The sequence below is a fragment of the Mesoplodon mirus genome (assembly GCF_964341445.2).
Source record: "Mesoplodon mirus genome assembly, chromosome: X".
NCBI lineage: Eukaryota > Metazoa > Chordata > Mammalia > Artiodactyla > Ziphiidae > Mesoplodon > Mesoplodon mirus.
This window is the reverse complement of record NC_138981.1, coordinates 116,067,075-116,088,040: the sequence shown is the minus strand read 5'-3', so window position 1 is coordinate 116,088,040 and position 20,966 is coordinate 116,067,075. Positions and strand designations below refer to the sequence as shown.

Sequence of the window (20,966 nt, the reverse complement as noted above, 5' to 3'; positions counted from 1 at the left end):
AGAGGTCTCTGAGACTGTCCTCAATTCTTTTCATTCTTTTTTCTTTATTCTGCTCTCCGGTAGTTATTTCCACTATTTCATCTTCCAGGTCACTTATCCGTTCTTCTGCCTCAGTTATTCTGCTATTGATCCCTTCTACAGAATGTTTTATTTCATTTATTGTGTTGTTCATCATTGTTTGTTTGCTCTTTAGTTCTTCAAGGTCCTTGTTAAACGTTTCTTCTATTTTCTCCATTCTATTTCCAAGATTTTGGATCAACTTTACTATCATTACTGTGAATTCTTTTTCAGGTTGACTGCCTATTTCCTCTTCATTTGTTAGGTCTACCTTGCTCCTTCTCCTGCTGTGTGTTTTTCTGTCTTCTCATTTTGCTTACCTTACTGTGTTTGGGGTCTCCTTTTTGCAGGCTGCAGGTTTGTAGTTCCTGTTGGTTTTGGTGTCTGCCCCCAGTGGCTAAGGTTGGTTCAGTGGGTTGTGTAGGCTTCCTGGTGGAGGGGACTAGTGCCTGTGTTCTGGTGGATGAGGCTGGATCTTGTGTTTCTGGTGGGCAGGTCATCTCGTGGTGTGTTTTGGGGTGTCTGTGGCCTTATTATGATTTTAGGCAGCCTCTCTGCTAATGGATGGGGCTGTGTTCCTGTCTTGGTAGTTGTCTGGCATAGGGTGTCCAGCACTGTAGCTTGCTGGTTGTTGAGTGAAGCTGGGTGTTGGTGTTGAGATGGAGATCTCTGGGAGATTTTTGCCATTTGATATTATGTGGAGCTGGGAGGTCTCTTGTGGACCAGTGTCCTGAAGTTGGCTCTCCCACCTCAGAGGCACAGCACTGACTCCTGGCTGCAGCACCAAGAGCCTTTCATCCACACGGCTCCTCAATTTGGGATGATACGTTGTCTATTCAGGTATTCCACCGATGCAGGTACATCAAGTTGATTGTGGAGCTTTAATCCGCTGCTCCTGAGGCTGCTGGGAGAGATTTCCCTTTCTCTTCTTTGTTCGCACAGCTCCTGTGTTTCAGCTTTGGATTTGGCCCCGCCTCTGCGTGTAGGTCGCCTGAGGGTGTCTGTTCTTCTCTCAGACAGGACGGGGTTAAAGGAGCCGCTGATTTGGGGGCTCTGGCTCACTCAGGCCGGGGGGAGGGTGGGGTACGGATGCGGGGCGAGCCTGCAGCGGTAGAGGCCGGCGTGACATTGCACCAGCCTGAGGCGCGCCGTGCATTCTCCGGGGGAAGCTGTCCCTGGATCCCGGGACCCTGGCAGTGGCGGGCTGCACAGGCTCCCGGGAGGGGAGGTGTGGCTAGTGACCTGTGCTTGCACACAGGCTTCTTGGTGGCGGCAGCAGCAGCCGTAGCGTCCCACGCCCGTCTCTGGGCTCCGCACTGATAGCCGCGGCTCGCGCCTGTCTCTGGAGCTCCTTTAAGCGGTGCTCTGAATCCCCTCTCGTCGTGCACCTCTGTAGCTTTATTTATTCTTTTGATTAATTTTTATTGGAGTATGGTTGATTTACAATGTTGTGTTAGTTTCTGCTGTACAGCAAAGTGAATCAGTTATACATATGCATATATCCACTCTTGTTTAGATTCTATTCCCATATACGTCATTACAGAGTATTGAGTAGAGCTCCCTTTGCTATACAGTAGGTCCTTATTACTTACCTATTTTATATATAGTCGTGTGTGTATGTCAATCCCAATCTCCCAATTTATCCCTCCCCCCCCTTTTCCCCTGGTAACCATAAGTTTGTTTTCTACATCTGTGACTCTATTTCTGTTTTGTAAATAGGTTCATTTGTACCTTATTTTAGATTCCACATATAAACAGTATCATATGATATTTGTCTTTCTCTGTCTGACTTACTTCACTCAGTGTGACAATATCTAAGTACATCCATGTTGCTGCAAATGGCATTATTTCATTCATTTTATGGCTGAGTAATATCCCATTGTATACATGTACCACATCTTCTTTATCCATTCCTCTGTCAATGGACATTTAGGTTGCACTGTAGCTTTACAGCAAGTCTCGAACTCAGGTAGCATCAGTCCTCCAACTTTGTTCTTTCCCTTCAATATTGTTTGCTTCACCATATAAACGTTAGGATCAGTTTATCTATATCCACAAGAGGACTTGCTGGGATATGGATGGGGATTGCAGTGAATCTATAGATCAAGTTGGGAAGAACTGACATCCTGACAACCAAAAGTTGGAGTTTTTAATTCTCAGACTTGTCCACACTGAGCACCTAGCAATTTGTCAGTTATACTTCAGGTTTTCCTACCCCGGCACTGGTTCTCACAGTGGTTTTCAGTCATGAATCTCTGCTCCAGTAAGCCATGACTCCTTGTTATTTGCCTGTCTGTCTCACCAATATTGGAGGTTTGCCCAATGTCCTCCCACTCTTACAGATCCAGTCTGTTCAGTCTTCTACTTGTTGGGACAGAGTGGTGGCTTCCAAGCTCTTTACATGAGGAACCAGAAACCAGAAGTCAGTGATTTAAAAAAAACAAACCAAAAAACCCCACTATTACATCTTATAATTTTGTATGTCAGGAATTTGAGCATGGCTGAGATTGGCAATCATTCTGCTCCATATGGCATCAAGTGGTGTCAGATGGCAGCTGGGCTGCTCTGGAGCATTTTGTTGCTGTAAATTGTACATAAATTCACCATTTTATTTTTCTGGCCACGCCACGTGGCTTGTGGGATCATAGTTCCCTGACCAGGGATTGAACCCAGGCCCCTGGCAGTGGAAGCGTGGAATCCTAACCACTGGACTGCCAGGGAATTCCATAAAATTTACCATTTTAAAATGTACAGCTCAATGGCATAAAGTACCTTCACACAACGTTGTGCAGCCATCACAGAACTATCTGGTTCTAAAAGTGTTCTACTATCCTAAAAGGAAACGCCATCAGCAGTCATTCCCATTTCCCCCTTCCCCAGCCCCTCACAACCAGTTATCTACTTTCAATCTCTATGGATTTGCCAGTTCTTGATACTTCATATAAATGGAATCATACAATATGTGCGCTGTTTCCTCTGGCTTCTTTCACAGCATACTGCTTTCAAAGTTCATCCATGCTGTACCATGTATCAGTACTCCATTCCAATTTCTCTGCATCCTCTGCACCTGTTCTTTCTCTTTTTGATTATTACCATCCTAGTAGGTGTGAAATAGTATCTCATTGTGCTTTTGATTTGCATTTCCCCAATGATGAATGATGCTGAGCTTCTTTTCATGTGCTTGTTGGCCATGTGTATATGTTCTTTGGAGATATGTCTTTTCAAGTTTTTTGCCTATTTCTTCCTTAGATTATCTTTATGTTGTTGAGTTGAAATAATTCTATTTATATAATGGACACTAGACCCTTATCAGATATGTGCTTTGCAAATATTTCCCCCTATCCTATGGGCTGCCCTGTCACACTCTCTTGATTGAGTCCTTTGATGCACAAGAGCTTTGAATTTTAATGAAGTCAAATTATATTTTTCTTTTGTTGCTTGTGTGTTTGGTGTCTTATTTAAGAAACCATTGCCAAATCCAAGGTCATAAACTACTACTCCAAAGTTTCCTTCTTAGAATTTTATGGTTTTAACTCTTATAGGTAGGTACTGATTCATTTTAATTAATTTTGGTATATGGTATGAGGTGAGGGTCTGACTTCTGTTACTGATTTCTGGTTTGACTCCGTTATGGCAAAGATGTGTTGTATGATTTCAATGTTATAAAATTTATTGAGACTTGTTTTGAGGCTTAATATATGGTCAAACCTGGAGAATACTCCATGAGTACCTGAGAAGAATATGTACTTTGCTGTTGTGGTGTGGGGTGTTGTATAGGTGTCTATTAGACCTAATTGGTTTATAGTGCTATTCAAGTCCTCTATTTCCTTACTGATCTCCTTTTTTATTAAATATAATTTTATTTATTGATTTATTTTTGGCTGCGCGTGGGCTTTCTCTACTTGTGGTGAGTGGGGCCTACTCTTCGTTGCGGTGAGTGGGCGTCTCTTGTGGTGGCTTCTCTTGTTGCGGAGCACGGGCTCTAGGCGCACGGGCTTCAGTAGTTGTGGCACGTGGGCTCCATAATTGTGGCTCGTGGGCTCCAGAGCACAGGTTCAGTAGCTGTGGCACACGGGCTTAGTTGCTCCTCAGCATGTGGGATCATCCCGGACCAGGGCTTGGACCCATGTCCTTGCATTGGCAGGCGGATTCTTAACCACTGCGCCACCAGGGAAGTCCCTCCTTACTGATCTTCTAACTAGTTGTTCTTGTCATTTATTTTCCTGACCCTAAAGGTTAGCCAGAGGTGAAATCTTATGGTCTTCTCTGGTCTTTTCTGACTGAGTCCTGCCCTGGGCATGCACATGGCTTTCTACATACCCACATATACATGGGAGCATTTCAAAGCCCTTCTTCTCCAAAGTATCTCACTCCTCAGTTTTTCTTTCCAGGATTCAGGCATGTCTGTTGTTTGCCGTAAGCATCAGCAGCTTACTCACTTGCCTTTCAATGTTTCTGAGGAACATCCTTCACATAGCTGCTTCTCCACTCTAAAAGAGCTTAGAGTTAAGACAACAGAAAAGCAAAAAATCCCCTTGCGTCAGTCCTTCAGGGAGCCTTCTAGACAGCTTTAAACAAACACAATTCCTTGGGAGTAAGGTCTACTCTCCTCCCTCCTGAGCCAGGAACCCTCACTTGGGATGCAGGCTGACATCTTCAAGACCACTGCTCTACTAGGGAAGGGCTGGGGCAAGAATAACTTAAAATGCCAGCAAATTCTCCTGTCACATTTCATGGCTCTTCTTCAGACTTAACATTCGCATGGTTGCTGTAAACTGCTGATGATCTTCCAGAGTTCCAATAAACTTGATTCCGATCATTGTTTTCCCAGTGTTTCCAGTGTTTCTGGAGTACCCTACTCAGAGTGCCCTACACCACCATGTTCACCAATATCACTCAGTTCCGTGAGTGACGTTTTGAAGTTTACATCCTTCTGCTAACATCTTAATTTAACAGTGTGGCGGCTTCCCTGGTGGCGCAGTGGTTGGGAAGCCACCTGCCAAGGCAGGGGACATGGATTCGAGCCCTGGCCCAGAAAGATCCCACATGCCACAGAGCAACTAAGCCCATGTGCCACAACTACTAAGCCTGCACTCTAGAGCCCCTAAGCCACAACTACTGAAGCCCGCGTGCCTAAAGCCCGTGCTCCACAACAAGAGAAGGCACTGCAATGAAAGCCCGCGCACCACAACAAAGAGTAGCCCCTGTTCGTGGCAACTACAGAAAGCCCGCGTGCAGCAATGGAGGACCCAACGCAGCCAAAAATTAAAGAAGTAAAGAAATAAAATAAATCTATTAAAAACAACAACAGTGTGCACTTTTTGTCTGAAAGGAATAACAAATCAGAAGAAACAGAAAGCTAGAAAATTCTCTAGCATCAGGAACCTTGTGAAAAATCAATAAAATGATTTATTTGATATATGCAAGTCAAAATCTCTTTGTACACTTAAATTTTGCAAATTAATACAAAGATAACAATACTGCTCCATATAAACCTTTGTATAAACATTAAAGGAAATATATCCATTATTTTTCCTTTTAGTGCTTCTGAAGCACAGAATGCACAAGTCCACCTGAAGACGTTCTGTCGTCACATGCCAGAACAAATGTCAGGGGTTGAGGCAGCCTCAGGTGCACTTTGTAATGTCTCTAGACAAAATAGAACAGAGTTGGAGGTAGATTGTTTGGTGACTCCCCCTGACCCTCCCACGGAGAAATAAGTTACCCAAATAGCAGCTTACTTACTCTTTGATCCAAACTGTCCTGAATATTGCATGGTTTTAAAGGCACAGCTAGGAATGGTTGAAAACTTTGTTCAGCACACACAAGATTACCAGTTGGCCTCTGAACACCTATTCTTTCTAAAGGACATAGTAAGAGCACCAAGTAGTGCCCCACCTGCACGTGGCCCCTAGTCACTCTGGAAATGCCCAGGACGGCCAAGTTCAAGAGTGAACCCTTATCACATGTGGTAGGGGCGACAGGGTTGACTGATTTTAACCTGCTGGCTTAATAACATCACCTTCCTCAATTGGGAAAAGTAACAACAAAACAACAAATTAATACTTTCAAAGAAAACTCATAGGGCAAAAGCCAGCTTTTCCCACCAGAGAATCTGAAAACAAAAAGTTCCACATCGTTTTCTTAGCCTCTGGAAGGCAGTTCCCTTGACTAAAACATCGTAGGTTTTTAAACAATATCTCATTCTATCCTACAGCACAGAACACTTATTCATTTTTCCTCCTTGGTCTTTGCGTTAACATCATAATCTCCTGTTGATGTGATTAATGTTCTTGAGAAGGTGATGGGATTCTATTTTTTCTAGTACCTTCTCAAGGTACTGAATTAAGACTCGTCTTTTGAACCTAAAAAAGAAAAAGAAATTTTATTAATCAAAAGGTCCTTAAAGCATTTATGAAGCACGAGGCACCATGCAGGGTACAAAGTGGGACTGGCAATTCACATGGGAAATAGATAATACATGTCCGTGTAAACATAGGGCTTAGCTAATACCGAGATTACCAGCTGAGAGCCGAAGCCCACCTCAGACTGTGAGGAGTGCAGAAGGCTCCACAGACCTGGATGAATGAGTTGGCCTCAGGTAGTATTAATCTAGACGCCTCTGCAGATAGCCGTAACTATGACTGAGGGCCAGGGCTTAGGAAAGCAAGGCAGGACTTCCCTGGTGGCACAGCGGTTAAGAATCCGCCTGCCAATGCAGGGGACATGGGTTCAAGCTCTGGTCTGGGAAGATCCCCCATGCCGCGGAGCAACTAAGCCCGTGAGCCACAACTACTGAGTCCGCATGCCACAACTACTGAAGCCCACGTGCCTAGAGCCCGTGCTCCGCAACGAGAGAAGCCACTACAATGAGAAGCAACAAAGAGTAGACCGCGCTCGCTGCAAGTTGAGAAAGCCCGTGCACAGCAACGAAGACCCAACGCAGCCAAAAATTAATTAAATAATTAATTTTAAGAAAAGAAAAAAAAAGCAAGGCAGCACCAATCCCTCCGCCTGTCTTGCGTTGGGCCCTCCTGCTTAAAAAAAAACACAATGAAGAGTTCCTCTTTACACTCACCTTGCAGCTTCCTTGATGGTAAATTCAATAAATTGTTTCCTCACTGCAAGAGGTCCTTGCACTCCTTCAAGCAAAATGAAAATTCTTTCATACTCTGAAGATATTAAAAAAATTAGTATTTTGAAAAATATGGATGAAACATAAAATTCAATCTTTACACATCATCAGTAATCATTCCTTGAGTGTGGAAAGTTAGGTATAGTTTTATTTGAAACACTCAAATCAAGACATCTGAACATATCTGCTAGGGAAACTCTAAACGATTATTAAAAGTGATCTGCTGAATAATGGTCCCCCAAGTTGTCCATGTCCTAATTCTGAGAACCTGTGAACATGTTACCTTACATGGCAAAAGAGACTTTACTTTGCAGATGTGATTAAGTTATGGCTCTTGAGATGGGGAGATTATCCATCTTTATACATGTTGCCCAACGTAACCACAAATAACTTTATAAAAGGGAGGCAGTAGAGCTGGTCAGAAAGAAAAGATGTAAGGGTGGGAGCAGAGGTTAGAGAGGAGAGAAGGGGCTAAGTTGCTGGCTTGAAGATGGAGGAAGGGCCCACGAGCGAAGGAACACAGGCAGCCTGTAGAAGCTGGAAGAGGCAAGGAAACAGATTCTCCCTAGAGCCTGCAGAAGGAACCCTGGCCTGCCAGCACCTTCATGCTAGCCCAATGAAAATAATTTCAGACCTGACTTCCACAACTCTAAGATAATACAGTTTTGAGCCACGAAGTTTGCGATAACTGGTTACAGCAGCAAAAGGAAACTATTACAGCAAGTAAGGGGAAAAAGAGAAAGGTGTATTTGGGTCTTTTTTTAGGTAAGGCAGGAGGAATCATTTTAAATTATGTGAAAACCCAATACTTCCCAAAAATGCACCTCAAGAGATACCTTGAATCTATTCTGAATCCTAAAAGGAAAGGGACCACCATTATATTATTAACAGATGTTCTTTCACTACTTACTTCGCCCAAATTTTCGAACTTCCTTCATTAACTGGTGTTTTATATCAGCATTGATTCCTTGTGCCATAGCAGGAGTTATTTGCGATGTATTTGGCCCAGTTTCCAAAGCAGATGTTGCCGAGACTTTTTGATCATCTACAGAGACATTGCAGATCTTGGTTCCTCCTACGAGTGCATTACTACCAGGATTGTGCATCAGGTCATCTTTCCTGAGACTAGTGAAATCATCAGACAGAGAATCCACCTGGTTCGGCCGGATACTATCTCCTGTCATGTTCACAAGGTCTGGGGCAGCAGACTTTGACAAGAAGCCATCGGGTGGGATTGGACCATATTCCGTCTTCACCTCATCAGCATCGTGAGTGACAGTAACATCTGGAAACCAAATTAACAAGTGGAGCTGTGACGTAGGTGCATTATGGCAACCCCACAGGGACAGCCCGGTGCTCCTCAGTTTTGAGGAAATTGTTTCATAAAGCAAGAGGATGTACCAGATGGAGCCTGAGACCCCTCAAATTGAGCTCAGGAAGGTAATACGACAAACGCACTGTCTTCTCTTCGTGGCACCATGAATACATATGGAAACCAAGTAAGACAGTACAACTAATAAAGAGGCTCAGGTCCCTGGTGCTGAGGGTTTAGCTGCAGCTTGTGCTCTACAAGCTGAAAAGCAGCACGTCTCACTTGGTGTCATGATTTCTGTCCTTTACCTATGAAATGCCATGCTCTACCGAGCTTGACATCAGATTATATGGCCCCCCCGCCAAACTCCCGCCTCTCTCCCTCAGAAGTTCTGAGGAAACACAGGGGGTGGCCATTAGATCTGAAGGTTCTGTATGGCCCCCATCACCCCACCCCAAATCCCTGTCAGTATATGATCCTCCTCATCCATCTTTTCTCTCTCAGAAGCGTGAGTTTCTTTTTACTCCAGGTCTGACACCTCTTCTCCATTGACTCGTCCTGCGCTGTGCTGGGGGCTGTGCCAGGAGCTGGGGAGCGGCAGCCAACAGGACAGATGCCACCAATACCCGCCCTTATGGAGCTTCCATGCTCATGGGGAGGCCAGGCAGTAAGTGTACAATGATCCAACAAAATTATTACAGTTTGAATTCGTGTTAGGGAAGAAGTAAGCAGGGATGGGACAGAGAGCAGGAGGGGGAGCCCCAGTGCACCACGTGTTCGGGAAGTCCCTCCTGAGGAGGCGTCCTTTGGGCAGAGACTGGAGGAGGAGAGAGAGCCGGCCTGTGCACATGCAGAGGAAGACCTCCAGGCTGCGGCAAGGGCACGTGCAGAGCCCCGGGGAGGGGACTGGCCAGGGAGCACAGAGCAAAAGACAGAGGCCGAGAGAGCATGGAGGAGACGAGAGGCCACGTGTTAGGAGAGGATGGTGGGGCCAGGTCGTGCACAGCTGGTAGACCAGAGTCGGGAGTTCAGATTGTGTTCTGAGTGCCTGGGAAAGGTGATGATGGGCCTTCAGGATGGAAGTGGCATGATCTCATTTCTGTGTTGGCGTGATCACTTTGTCTGCAGGGCAGGAAGTGACTTAGATGTGGAGAAGATGGGAAGTAGGGAAATCAGATAAGAAGCTATTGGAGTAGCTTGGTGTCATGAGGGCAGCACAGATCAGAGGAATGGTGACAAAGTGGGATGCGGGATTCATATTGGGCATCATCCAGTGGAATGGAGGAGGCTGGGTCAGACTGCACTGGGTTGGAGCATAGAGAGGAATTGAGGACACAGAGCACACATGCAGACCCATCCGTTATTGAGCCCATTTGCTCCTACTGACTCAGCAACTCCAAATGGCTGCACTTCCTTCCGCCTTGCCCTGGCAAAGCAAACAGGCGTATCTCTTGCCATTTCTCCAACTTGTGTTAATTACTATGTAAGTACGGATCTTCCTCCCCTCATATATATTGAGATCCTTGAAACACGGTCTCCACTCCCCATGGGGCCCTTTGTACCTACCACATAGATGGTTTAATAACGGTTTACTTAATGAACAAAATCTGAATACAAAAGAAATGAATACAAAGGAAAAGAAAATTGTTTAGTGTCTTAGTCCTCTAGGGGCCATAAGGAAATCACAACCACTACTCTATACCTGTATGTACAAGGGTGGGTTTTATGAGGTTTGGATAAGATGGGAACCACGAGGCTGAGGGTGGTCCCTTTCTGCCCACGTGGTTAGTTACAGTAGGTGGTGTTTGTGGTTTCCTCAACAGCAGGGACATACTCCGCCTTCTCTTAGATGTCAGAGGACTGCTGGGTTCTCCAGGACGTTTCACTTTGTTTTGTGGCCCTGTTACAAACTCATCTGCTTCATCAATCATCATTCCCTAGAAAACATCAATGAACATATTCCATTAAAGACAACACTGCAAGAACTCTTCACATGCATATACAATCATACGCTACATCAGCAATATAGATCTTAATCATGGGCCAAAGATTTGCCATACCCCACAGAGACTGTTCTCAGAAAACGCTACTCAATTTCAATCTAGTTTAAGTGGAACGAGGAGGAAACTTGTTGTAAGGTCAAACATAACACAATCATGATTAACCAGAAAGCTTGGGGAATGAGCAACTCGATGAGAGTTCCAAAGTGGGAATGAACCCACAGTGACCTTTCTGAAGATACAAACCATTTTGCCTCAACCCTTGGTAAGGGAAATCATTCCCTTTTGTGTGCTTTAAACGCGTCCTTAAGAAATATTGATAGTTACTGTACAGAATGCTGCATGAAAATGGTGAGGGGCAGGTAGATGGAAAATGTCATTCCCCCAACAGCAATCTCACAGAGATTCAAATAGGTCCACCTTGGTGCTGGACAGAAATGAGGGAGGGGGCTTTTCACCCTTAGGAATAGATAAAAGATGAGAGCCAGCGGTATAGAAGGTTAACTAAAAGCTGTTCTCATCCAAGGATGAGAACCCAAGAATGTGCGCTCCCATTATTTGAATAAAATCATGATAAATGACTTTTCCAAAGCATTTCCCAAAGCAAAACAGTACATAAAGGGGAAAACATAGTCACTGAGCATGTACCACGTGTCAGGTAATGTTCTAAATGGTGTACGGGTACTAACTCAATACTCCAGAGCTCTATTAGTTAGGTGTCATAGTTATCTCCAGTGCTACAAATGAGGAAACCAAGACACAGAAAGATTAAGAAAAACTCCAGTTAATTGAAGATTCAGGTGAAGCAGAATACCTTTCAGTCTACTTTTGTTACAGAAGACATTATTGCATGGTCTGCACCTTTATAACAATGGTCTCCTCCATGAATGCAGATATAATCTCCATTTGTCTTCATGCTTATATGGTCAAGTCAGTATATCTCTCACTTATACACACAGAGATACACACACACACACACACACACACACACGTGCACACACACACATCTCACATGTATATCTCAGGCACACATCTCACATGTAGAACAAGCCAACAAGGCAACACCACTTAGTACTTCATATTTCAAGAGGAATACTTTATAACTGTCTAGATACAGCACTAGAGATCTGAATAATGTAAACAGAGGAAATAAATGGTGATCTGAATATTAAAGGAATTAGTGTGTGGAGGTGGGAACAAATACAGACTCTGGAGCTGGAAAGACGGGGGTTCAAATCCTGGCTCTTATCAGTTGTGTCACTCGGGGTGAACCATTTGACCACTATGAGCTGTGATTTCATATTATAGGGCAGATAGTAGTACTCATCTGCAGTTGTGAGCGCTCAGTGTTATCACTTAAAATATCAGCTCCTACTACGTACGCAATAAATGCCAACTATCACTTTTTTTTAACCAACACACCCTTGCATAAGGAGGCTCCCACTTTCCATTCACAAAGAGCCCTGGAGGCATATTTTATCTCTTAAACAAACAGAAGGAGAACCTCTGATTTACGTACATGTTGCCAAGAAGAAAGGAATTATTGCAAGAATATCACGATTTAGGCAGACATAGAAATAGATATCCCACCTTCTTATCTTGTTTAAATGGATTGCCAAAAGTATGTAGTCTTTTTGGTTGATCTGGATCAATCTCTCGAAGTGGAGAAGCCAGTGTCTTTAGATATTCCTGATAGTTACCCATTTGTGCGACTGGAACACTATGAAGGGAATCTGCAAAATCACCGGAAAAGCAACAGATACTATACAGCAGAAGTGTGTGGTCCTTTTGAGAGGACATGATCATAGTCTGATTTAGCATTGTGTATCTTGGCAACCGATAGTCTAAAATCTTGAATCTAGCAGCCTAGGATCTAAAATCATCTCTCTTCATCCCATTATCACTCAGTCTACCATCACTACGGCCTATAAGCTCAAATCCCTAGGGCAAGAACAGCTCCCTCACTCTTCATACCAGGTTTGAGAATGGGCTGACATTCCCTATACCACCATCCCAACTCAAAACCCCATATTTTGTGTTTTAAAGAGCCTAGGCTCAGGGCTTCCCTGGTGGCGCAGTGGTTAAGAATCCACCTGCCAATGCAGGGGACATGGGTTCAAGCCCTGGTTCGGGAGGATCCCACATGCCATGGAGCAGCTAAGCCTGCGCGCCACAACTACTGAAGCCTGCACTCTAGAGCCCGTGCTCTGCAACAAAAGAAGCCGCCGCAATGAGAAGCCTGCGCACCGCAACGAAGAGTAGCCCCTGCTCGCCGCAACTAGAGAAAGCCCGCACGCAGCAACAAAGACCCAACGCAGCCAAAAATAAAATTAAATTAAAAAATAAATTTATTTAAAAAAAAGGAGCCTAGGCTCCATGGTTTTCTCTTATCATCCAGAGAATCTTGGTTAGTGGGCCTCACCCTCTCGGAAAATTTGATTAGATCTACAGGCTCTCTTCCTAGAAAAGTGCCCCCTGCCAAAACAACAAAAACAAAAACAAAATGATGTATAATTTCAGGAGGTTGGTCAGGCTAAGATTTGCACATTTTAATGGACAAATGACCCTGCTTAAAACGAGCAAAATGGAGTAAAGGGGAATTACACACCGTCACCAATTATCCTAGACAATATCAGGTTCATTCTTTTCCTGTAAATGAGGAACTTGGATTCATCACAGTAGGCTGGGCGGTATAGCGTCGGGGCATGCAATTTCCGGAATCTGATAGACCTAGGTTCTGCCACTTTCCAACTCACTAAACCTGGGCAAACTACTAAAATGCTCACTCTCAGTTCCAATGTCCATAAAAATGGTCATAAAAACAGCATCTGTCTCATGGGGTTGTTTTGAGACTTACAAGAGCTAAAACGTGTAGTGTAATATATGCACCGATTAATGCACACTTCCCCTTAAACCCAAGAACAGTAAACTTGTGCCTGGGTAGCTGAAGGGATTCAGGGAAAAGAGGCATTATAGATATTAAAGTATTACAAAATAACTTACTTGTTATGCAATAAACATCTTCGTGAGAGTCAGACTTGACATTTTCCTAATCAACAAAAAGTACTTCTTTGTTCACTTACCTTCATCTTGACCAACAATAAACTTGTGTGTTTTCAGCAGATTGGATCGCATTCTGGTTAACTGGTCTAAAAGACCTCTACGTGGAATATCATAAGCATTTCTATATGTCTGAGGTTTCAAATCCTATTTGAAATGAAATAATTTCAGTTACTCCTGAGGCTTTTAATATAGAAATATAATTCCTAATCCTCTTAAAATCTTAGTGAAGAGAGGGATATTCCTTACAGCTAACTACAGTAGAATTTTGCCAGTGGAAAATTTGCCTTCGCTGGCTCTGTTCTGAATTCTAATACACCCACAGAGCATTAAAGCCACTGGGAATATCCTTTTACAAGTATGTCAGTTAAAACATCAAATCCTGGAATTTGTGCCGCGGGCAGCCTTGCAGCCCCACTGTTTGTAATCTAGATGTAGTCCGCCGGCAGCCACGGAGGTGAGCTGCTGGGATGTCCATCCGGGAAGCGGTGGCTGAGCCTACAAGGGCTGCAGTGATCTGAGCACCTCCAGCCCCAGTACCTTTGGGATCTGGGGCAGCATTGGAGCCCAGGCTGTGCTCTTCCCCAGGCTGCCCCCAGCCAGTGATGGAGAATGATGGGGGATGTTAGGGCCTGGCCAGTTCTGCCCAACGTGGAGCTCCTTTATGGGAAATCGTGGCGCCAGGCTTCCCTTCTGGGCTGGTTAAGATTTTCTACACGCTATACTGATGTCTGAGGCTCTTCATACCCATTCCTCCTTCCTTCCCCCATCCTCTCACAAGTGTTAGTCCAGCAGTGTAATCTGGTGGTTAGCAGACATTTGGTCCTGTCCAAAATGTCTGTACAACATTTGGTCCACGCCAGAGGTCCTTGATAATTGGTCACACTTGGTCCTGTCCAAAATGTCCAAGGAGACATGTGGTCCACACCAAAGGGTCCTTGATATTTGGTTCTGTTCCCAAACCATTTGACATGAACCAAATATGTGCATGGATATGTTTTGGATCGAACCAGATTTCAAGGACCTTTTGGTGTGGACCAAATGTCTTATGGACATTCTGTATAGGACCAAATGTTCTGCAAGGGATCTGAAAGCTCTCTCTGCTTACTCTTGTTCCTTCTCCCCTTTATCTTTCACAGACCTTACCACCCCCCTACCCCAAACAAGCTATTTATGTCACAGTTTACCTTGTTTAAGAGCCCTACTTGGAAGCCGGCAAATTCTTTGGTATTCAATTCTGCCAGTCTCGGTGCTGTTTCTCCTATGATTTCTTTCAATAGTTTTCTAAAATTTTTATTGTGAGTCAAGGACACTCCACCTCCAGAATGATTTTTCACTTTGATTCCAATTTCCTGGGGAGGTTTCTTCCCCACTGATGCTAGTATTCGTTCTGACTCTAGTTTGGTCTAAAATGAAAGTACATGGTACGTTATGAAAAGATCTATACTATCACTATTGTTTTTACTACTTAAGAAAGATAATACTTTAAGAACCCCATTGAACAAATTTCAATCGCAAATCACAGGAAAATGGATAATTAAACATTTTCCTGTGCTTCTCTGTACTACCACAGCAAACAGAGAGAGGGGGCTAGAAAGACAAATAATACACTTTTTTTCTCTTGTCTAGTGTCAAAATTATGATTGAATCATGGAGAGAATGAAAACCATGGGTAAGAATTACATTCATAGACATGTAAAGTCACATTTTGTTACTGTAAAATCTAGTCTAAGTCAACATATTCATTTCGGACCCAGACATAAAGGGTAAAACTCTGTATTTATAAAAGTACACTAGTGCTAAAATTCAGATTACATAGATTGCATTATATCTGAAAAAAACTTATAGTGTTTATTTCTAATATCAGACCACCCCCCAAAAAGTAATACTTAACAAATATTACCAAGTAAATAATTTGTAATATGTACTCAGTAAGCTTCTTACTAACTCACAACAAAAAAATCCTCTTAATAGACACCATTATACCATATTGATAAATATTGCTTGAGAATGTACTGTAGCAATATATTTGTGCATATTTCGTGATTTACATACATCTGAGATGGTTCAAAGAACACTGGTGACATAGAGTTATTAAATTAGTAATTAAATTAGTAATTAGAGCTAGTATAAATTAGTAATGGTCTTTTCTTTTTCTCTAAAAGGTGGAATTCCACCAATGTCCAGTAAGCCCAAATTAATTTTGAATTTCTTGTGGTTTGGTCAGAGATATTCATAAATTTTCCCTAATTATTGGAATTAAGTATGTTTATTATCTTTTTAAAAATTTAGTCATGAAATAAGGGATAAGAGCAAATGAAGGGTCTGTTCCCACAAATTGGTCCTGAAAGGTCATTGATAAAACTATACAAGCAACGTGTCCCAGAAAGCCCCAGAACTTGCATGAGTTTCAACTCTGTTCACTATTCTTCCTTCTGGCCATACCCTGCTGACACAGCCTTAAAGGCCTAAGGTAAACATCAAATAAAAAAATATAAATCAATAGATCAATAAATAAATAAATAACCAAAACAAAACATTTAACAACAACAAAAATCTTTTAGCAGAGAGGGAAAGGTGGTTAAGGGGACACTTGATAGATCAGAAATCTGGGTTTGCCTTTACTTTCTTTTGCATTTATGAGCACACTGGTCTGGTAGGAGCTGGTAAACTCCAGACTATACTTATGTTTTTGCCAGTTCCTAGCAAGGTGTGTCAGCATCCCAAATTGTGGAGTCATTTTAGTTCTTTGGTGTCAGAAATCTGACACTTATTTGCTCTGACACTTATTTGATCTGTTTTCTAAAGGCCCAACTTTGAAACATATCCAACTTGAAGCATTATTGTCACTGCAAATGCTACTACTATTCCCTACCTGGGAATACATTTGTGCACAAGAAGAAAGTAAAGCTGCTGCATTAATTTGTCATACAACATAACACATTTGTATGGCAGTAAAGCTCTAACTCAGTAGTTCTCAAACATTTCCACCCTGCAAGAATGGGCTAGGTAGAGGTGAGAAGTATGATAAGTAGGGGTGAGTGGAGGATGAGGTACTAATAGAGAGGGGCAGGCAAGGGACAAGGTGAATAATGGCAAATGAGGTGGGGGAACAGATGGAGGGCCTGTCACCCTCCAGTGTGAGGAACACTGGTCTCATCTCCCCCTCTCCAAGAAAAAGCATACTGATATTTATTGCCTAAAAACGCATTTCAGGCAAGTCATTAATCACACCATGCCTCAGTGTGCTGACCTAAAAAGGGGGATGCTTTAGCCCAACGTGATTTGAGGAGAAACTAGGTTGAGGATAGACAAAATGTGACCCATGGATAATTCTATTAAGCCTCTGCCCCTCCTAGGCCACAAAATATCAACCAGCTTGTGGGTAGAACAAACTGGCAAGCGAAAGGAGAAATGGCACAGCATCAAATGATACTGACAGACCCTTAACTGCAGTTTAATGGTGAAGCTAGAAGCCATAGAGAATCACATTATTACTAATCCATAAAGTGTAGAAATATATACACATTTAATTTGAAAATTACAGTTATACTAAAGAATAAGGAAATGCACTTCTGAGGGCAAAGGATTTTTGTTTGTTTGTTTTTACCAATACTACCTGTTGGCTGAGTTTTTTAAGGTAAGAGATAACACTGTAACTAAGTCCACAATCTAAATTATCTGATATCAGATTTGGAGCTCCCATCATCCTTAGTGCTTTCTTTAATGGCTATAAGGAAACAAAATACACAACAGTAAGAATAGAATAAATCTTAAAATACTCAAACTTCAGTTATAAGGGGCAAAGGGACATGATTCATTTCTTAGAAGTCAAGGTGCTGCACATAAAACCAAACATGGAACATTAAAAAGTGGCAATGAAAATAGCAGAAAAGTAAGGAGCAGAAAGTAAAAAAATCAGAAGAGAGTGGGATAAGAAGAGCAAGTAACAGCAAATTCAAACAGGTAAATTGCTTTCAGTCTTAATTCCCAAGTCATAAAATCATTTCACATTGCATTTTATTGTGCACCCCATTCCTGCCATGGTAAATACTAACACACCCCAATTTCTCCTCCCAGTGACACCAATGGTACCACTTAAGGTTCTGCCTTTTCACCTCTAGAAACTTGGCTTAAAGTTTACCACATCCACCTCTGAAATGATTTTGATAATCTTGATTTAGATTATATGACTAGTTCAAAATAATTATGAATATTTTTTCTCAAATTGTAAAAATCCAAATGACACCAACTGATTTTTTACTCTTTTTGGATTCCCTCTAACCAGTGCCCCTACTTCATGCTGTGTCTAGGACACAGTTAACAAGCCATAAGTAAATATAATGTCTTCAGGTTGTTTGGTTTTTTTTCAGAGGAAAACCCAATAGTGCGAATTTCTAGAGTTAAAAAGGGAAGTTGATATAATACATAAATCCAGTCCTATTTTTCTTAAATTCCAAAATTATAATTTCACAAGGTTAGTTTTTATAAGAGAAACATAGATGTGTTTTATAACAATAACCATGGCAGTTAAAGGAAATAAAATAAGCAGTTCTCTTTTGTGCCGCCATGACATCTCCAAGCTCTTACACATAATTTGAGAAGACAGTGGCGACCCAAATTTACAAATTAAAAAAAAAAAACTATCTTATTTCAGGGGTGAAGTTTTTGATTGATTGGATAGAGTTAATACATACTAATAAGTAGTATGGAGGCAGAGTTTTTAAGTAGCTGTCGAAAGCCTGTCGCCACTTCACATTTGGCTTAAGCTTGTGAACTTTAAACAAGTCATCTGCAAGAGAAAATCCAAGAAAATATTATACTATTCCAGTCCTAAATTCCAAGATCTAAATCAAGCAACCCACATCTATTATATCATTTCCTAGAAATTTTCAGTTTCAATTACATTAGATGAACATTTCATTGGAGTTTATTTGATTATCTTTTTTTGGTACTATGTACCAAAATTATATATAGCAGTTTTCTAGAAAATGAAATAAATTCTCAGGTTACATATTCATCTTCCATCTGTGAAGCTACATAAAATATAATATTAAAACACTGACTCTGATCTATGTGAAATATTATCTTACATATTGGTAACTCTAGTGTAGTAATTTTCACCTGAGAAGGAATCCATGGTCACTGGTGGATGGAATATTTCTTTTATTTAAATAGAAAATGTTAAAACAACAACAACAAAATGAACTCATAGATACAGAGAATAGATTGGTGGTTGCCAGGGGTGGGGGTGGTGTGAAATGGGTGAAGGGGGTCAAATGGTACAGACTTCCAGTTATAAGATAAATAAGTTATGGGGATGTAATGTACAACGTGATGATTATAGTTAACTACACTGTAGTGCATATTTGAAAGCTGCGAAGAGAGTAGATCTTAATATTTCTCATCACAAGGAAAGAATTGGAACTATGTGCGGTGATGGATGTTAACTAGATTTATTGTGGTGATCATTTTGCATTATATACAAATAACGAATCATTATGTTGCACACCTGAAACTAATAGAATATGTCAATTACACCTCAATAATTTCTGGGCAATGATGGCATGCTCTAAATTACGTTTTGGATTCTCCTTAATCAGTGTATATTTTGCTTATACATATTTCCCCCCTCTTCATTTCCTTGATTTCAGTGGTCAGGCATTTTGAGCCAAACTTTCGGTCTCTCAAACATTAGTTAACAATTGGCTGATGGCACTAGTAAAAGCAAGTAGAGATGTATGTTGAAGTTGAAAATTCTGTACAACTAAGTATGGTTCTTGAATATGGTGTATTATTAACACAACTAAAGATATTTTCCTTAAAAAAGCAGATATCCCATATATTTTTACACTCAAATTTAATTATTTAAATAATCGAAATGCATTGTATACACTACATGGAAAATTCCCAAAATACCTCATTATTTCCTTCCAAGGATAAATTTTTTAATGTAATAATTCAAAATTGATATCCCCAGACATCAACCAACATGAACCTGCCACACTTACTATAAATATCAAAGACATTATAAATTCATTCTCTATATTGTTTCTTCATGTTTTACTGGCTTTTATCCAAAAAATAAATGCTTTCCTTCCAGGAACAAAACCATCCCTATGCCATATGCACAATTTCTCTACAAATAGGGCTATTCTTTGAAATTCTGAATTTATTTGGTTAAGAAAAGCAACTACATATTTTCTTCCTTTTATTACTATAATAAATTATTCACTCCTGCTGAAACTAATTTAAATGAATTTACAAAGTCATAAAATGTAGGTCTTTTGTTCTTTTGGTACAGGGTAGAAAGAACAAAGGAAAAAAGATCTGAAGAGATTTCTGGCTCATTTTAACATGCAAGTCCTTTAAAGACCATTCATACCTTGACAGAAAGGAACGGGAGACTGTGGAAATATCCTGTTATACCATGTCTTTGTGTGAAGTCTGTAGGGAATTAGGCAGATTTTGGAAACTAACTGACAAATGTAAATACCACAAGACTGAAGAGACATTTAGATATAAATAGATTACACAATGAGAGTCAACAATAGTCTTAATATTTCTAACAATGCCAATTGCAATGATTCAACCCAGGAGCCAATTTAGTCTAATTACTTCTTGTCGGATTTATTTTTTAATGGGGGCGAGAGGAAAAAAGAAAATCTTCCACAGACTACATCAAGGGTAGAGAGCAGTTAGGGTGACATGGCTTTAGTCACTATCTTTGTAGCTCAGAAAATGATTTCCATGGTATTAGATTTCCATTCACATGCAGTCTCCAGGATGGTACAGTAAAAATATCATAAACAATCAGCTCATCCACATTTGAAAGATGAGATGAGAGTGTGGAACGAGAGTAAAATGACACTGCCGACACCTCAAAAATTACAGATATTTTCTCTTCCGGTTCCTTTCTCCCCATTTCCTGCTTCAAAAAGGCAGGGGTTTGAGTTCAAGCTCAGACACATACTATATACTTAGCTCAGTGAGCTTTGAGAAATCACTTCACCTTTCTGTGCCTCCATTTCAGCCATAAAATGAGTTTAACGATAACTGCCTTTTCCCACAGGACTGTTCTGAGGAACTAGATCGTGTACGTGAAAACACTACATAAAATTTATAGGGGGCTTCCCTGGTGGCACAGTGGTTGGGAGTCCGCCTGCCGATGCAGGGGACACGGGTTCGTGCCCTGGTCCGGGAAGATTCCACATGCCGCGGAGCGGCTAGCCATGGCCGCTGGGCCTGCACGTCCGGAGCCTGTGCTCCGCAACAGGAGAGGCCACAGCAGTGAGAGGCCGGTGTACCACAAAAAAAAAAAAAAAAAAAAAAAAAAAAAAAAAAGATTTATAAATAGCGTAAACTGTGAAGCACCGGATATATAGTGATAAATAAACATCAG

The 20,966-nt window shown here is 41.6% G+C and overlaps 1 protein-coding gene across 7 annotated transcripts in view; it reads right to left on the bottom strand.

The window, feature by feature from the left end:
- Positions 1–5,443: 5,443 nt before the first annotated feature.
- INTS6L (integrator complex subunit 6 like) overlaps positions 5,444–20,966 on the bottom strand; it is a 50,787-nt gene continuing 35,264 nt past the window's right edge. For 4 of the 7 annotated variants that reach the window (XM_082610167.1, XM_082610171.1, XM_082610169.1 and 1 more), the window contains 9 exons: positions 18,262–18,356; positions 17,175–17,294; positions 14,752–14,970; positions 13,588–13,711; positions 12,095–12,237; positions 10,207–10,441; positions 8,103–8,477; positions 7,136–7,229; positions 5,444–6,422 (listed from right to left, as the gene is read on the bottom strand). In XM_082610167.1, the coding sequence (XP_082466293.1) occupies positions 6,320–6,422; positions 7,136–7,229; positions 8,103–8,477; positions 10,207–10,441; positions 12,095–12,237; positions 13,588–13,711; positions 14,752–14,970; positions 17,175–17,294; positions 18,262–18,356 (1,508 nt within the window). In that variant the 3' untranslated portion in view covers positions 5,444–6,319. The remainder of the gene's footprint in view (positions 6,423–7,135; positions 7,230–8,102; positions 8,478–10,206; positions 10,442–12,094; positions 12,238–13,587; positions 13,712–14,751; positions 14,971–17,174; positions 17,295–18,261; positions 18,357–20,966) is intronic. The other 3 variants (XM_082610168.1, XM_082610170.1, XM_082610173.1) reach the window with 3 other exon arrangements.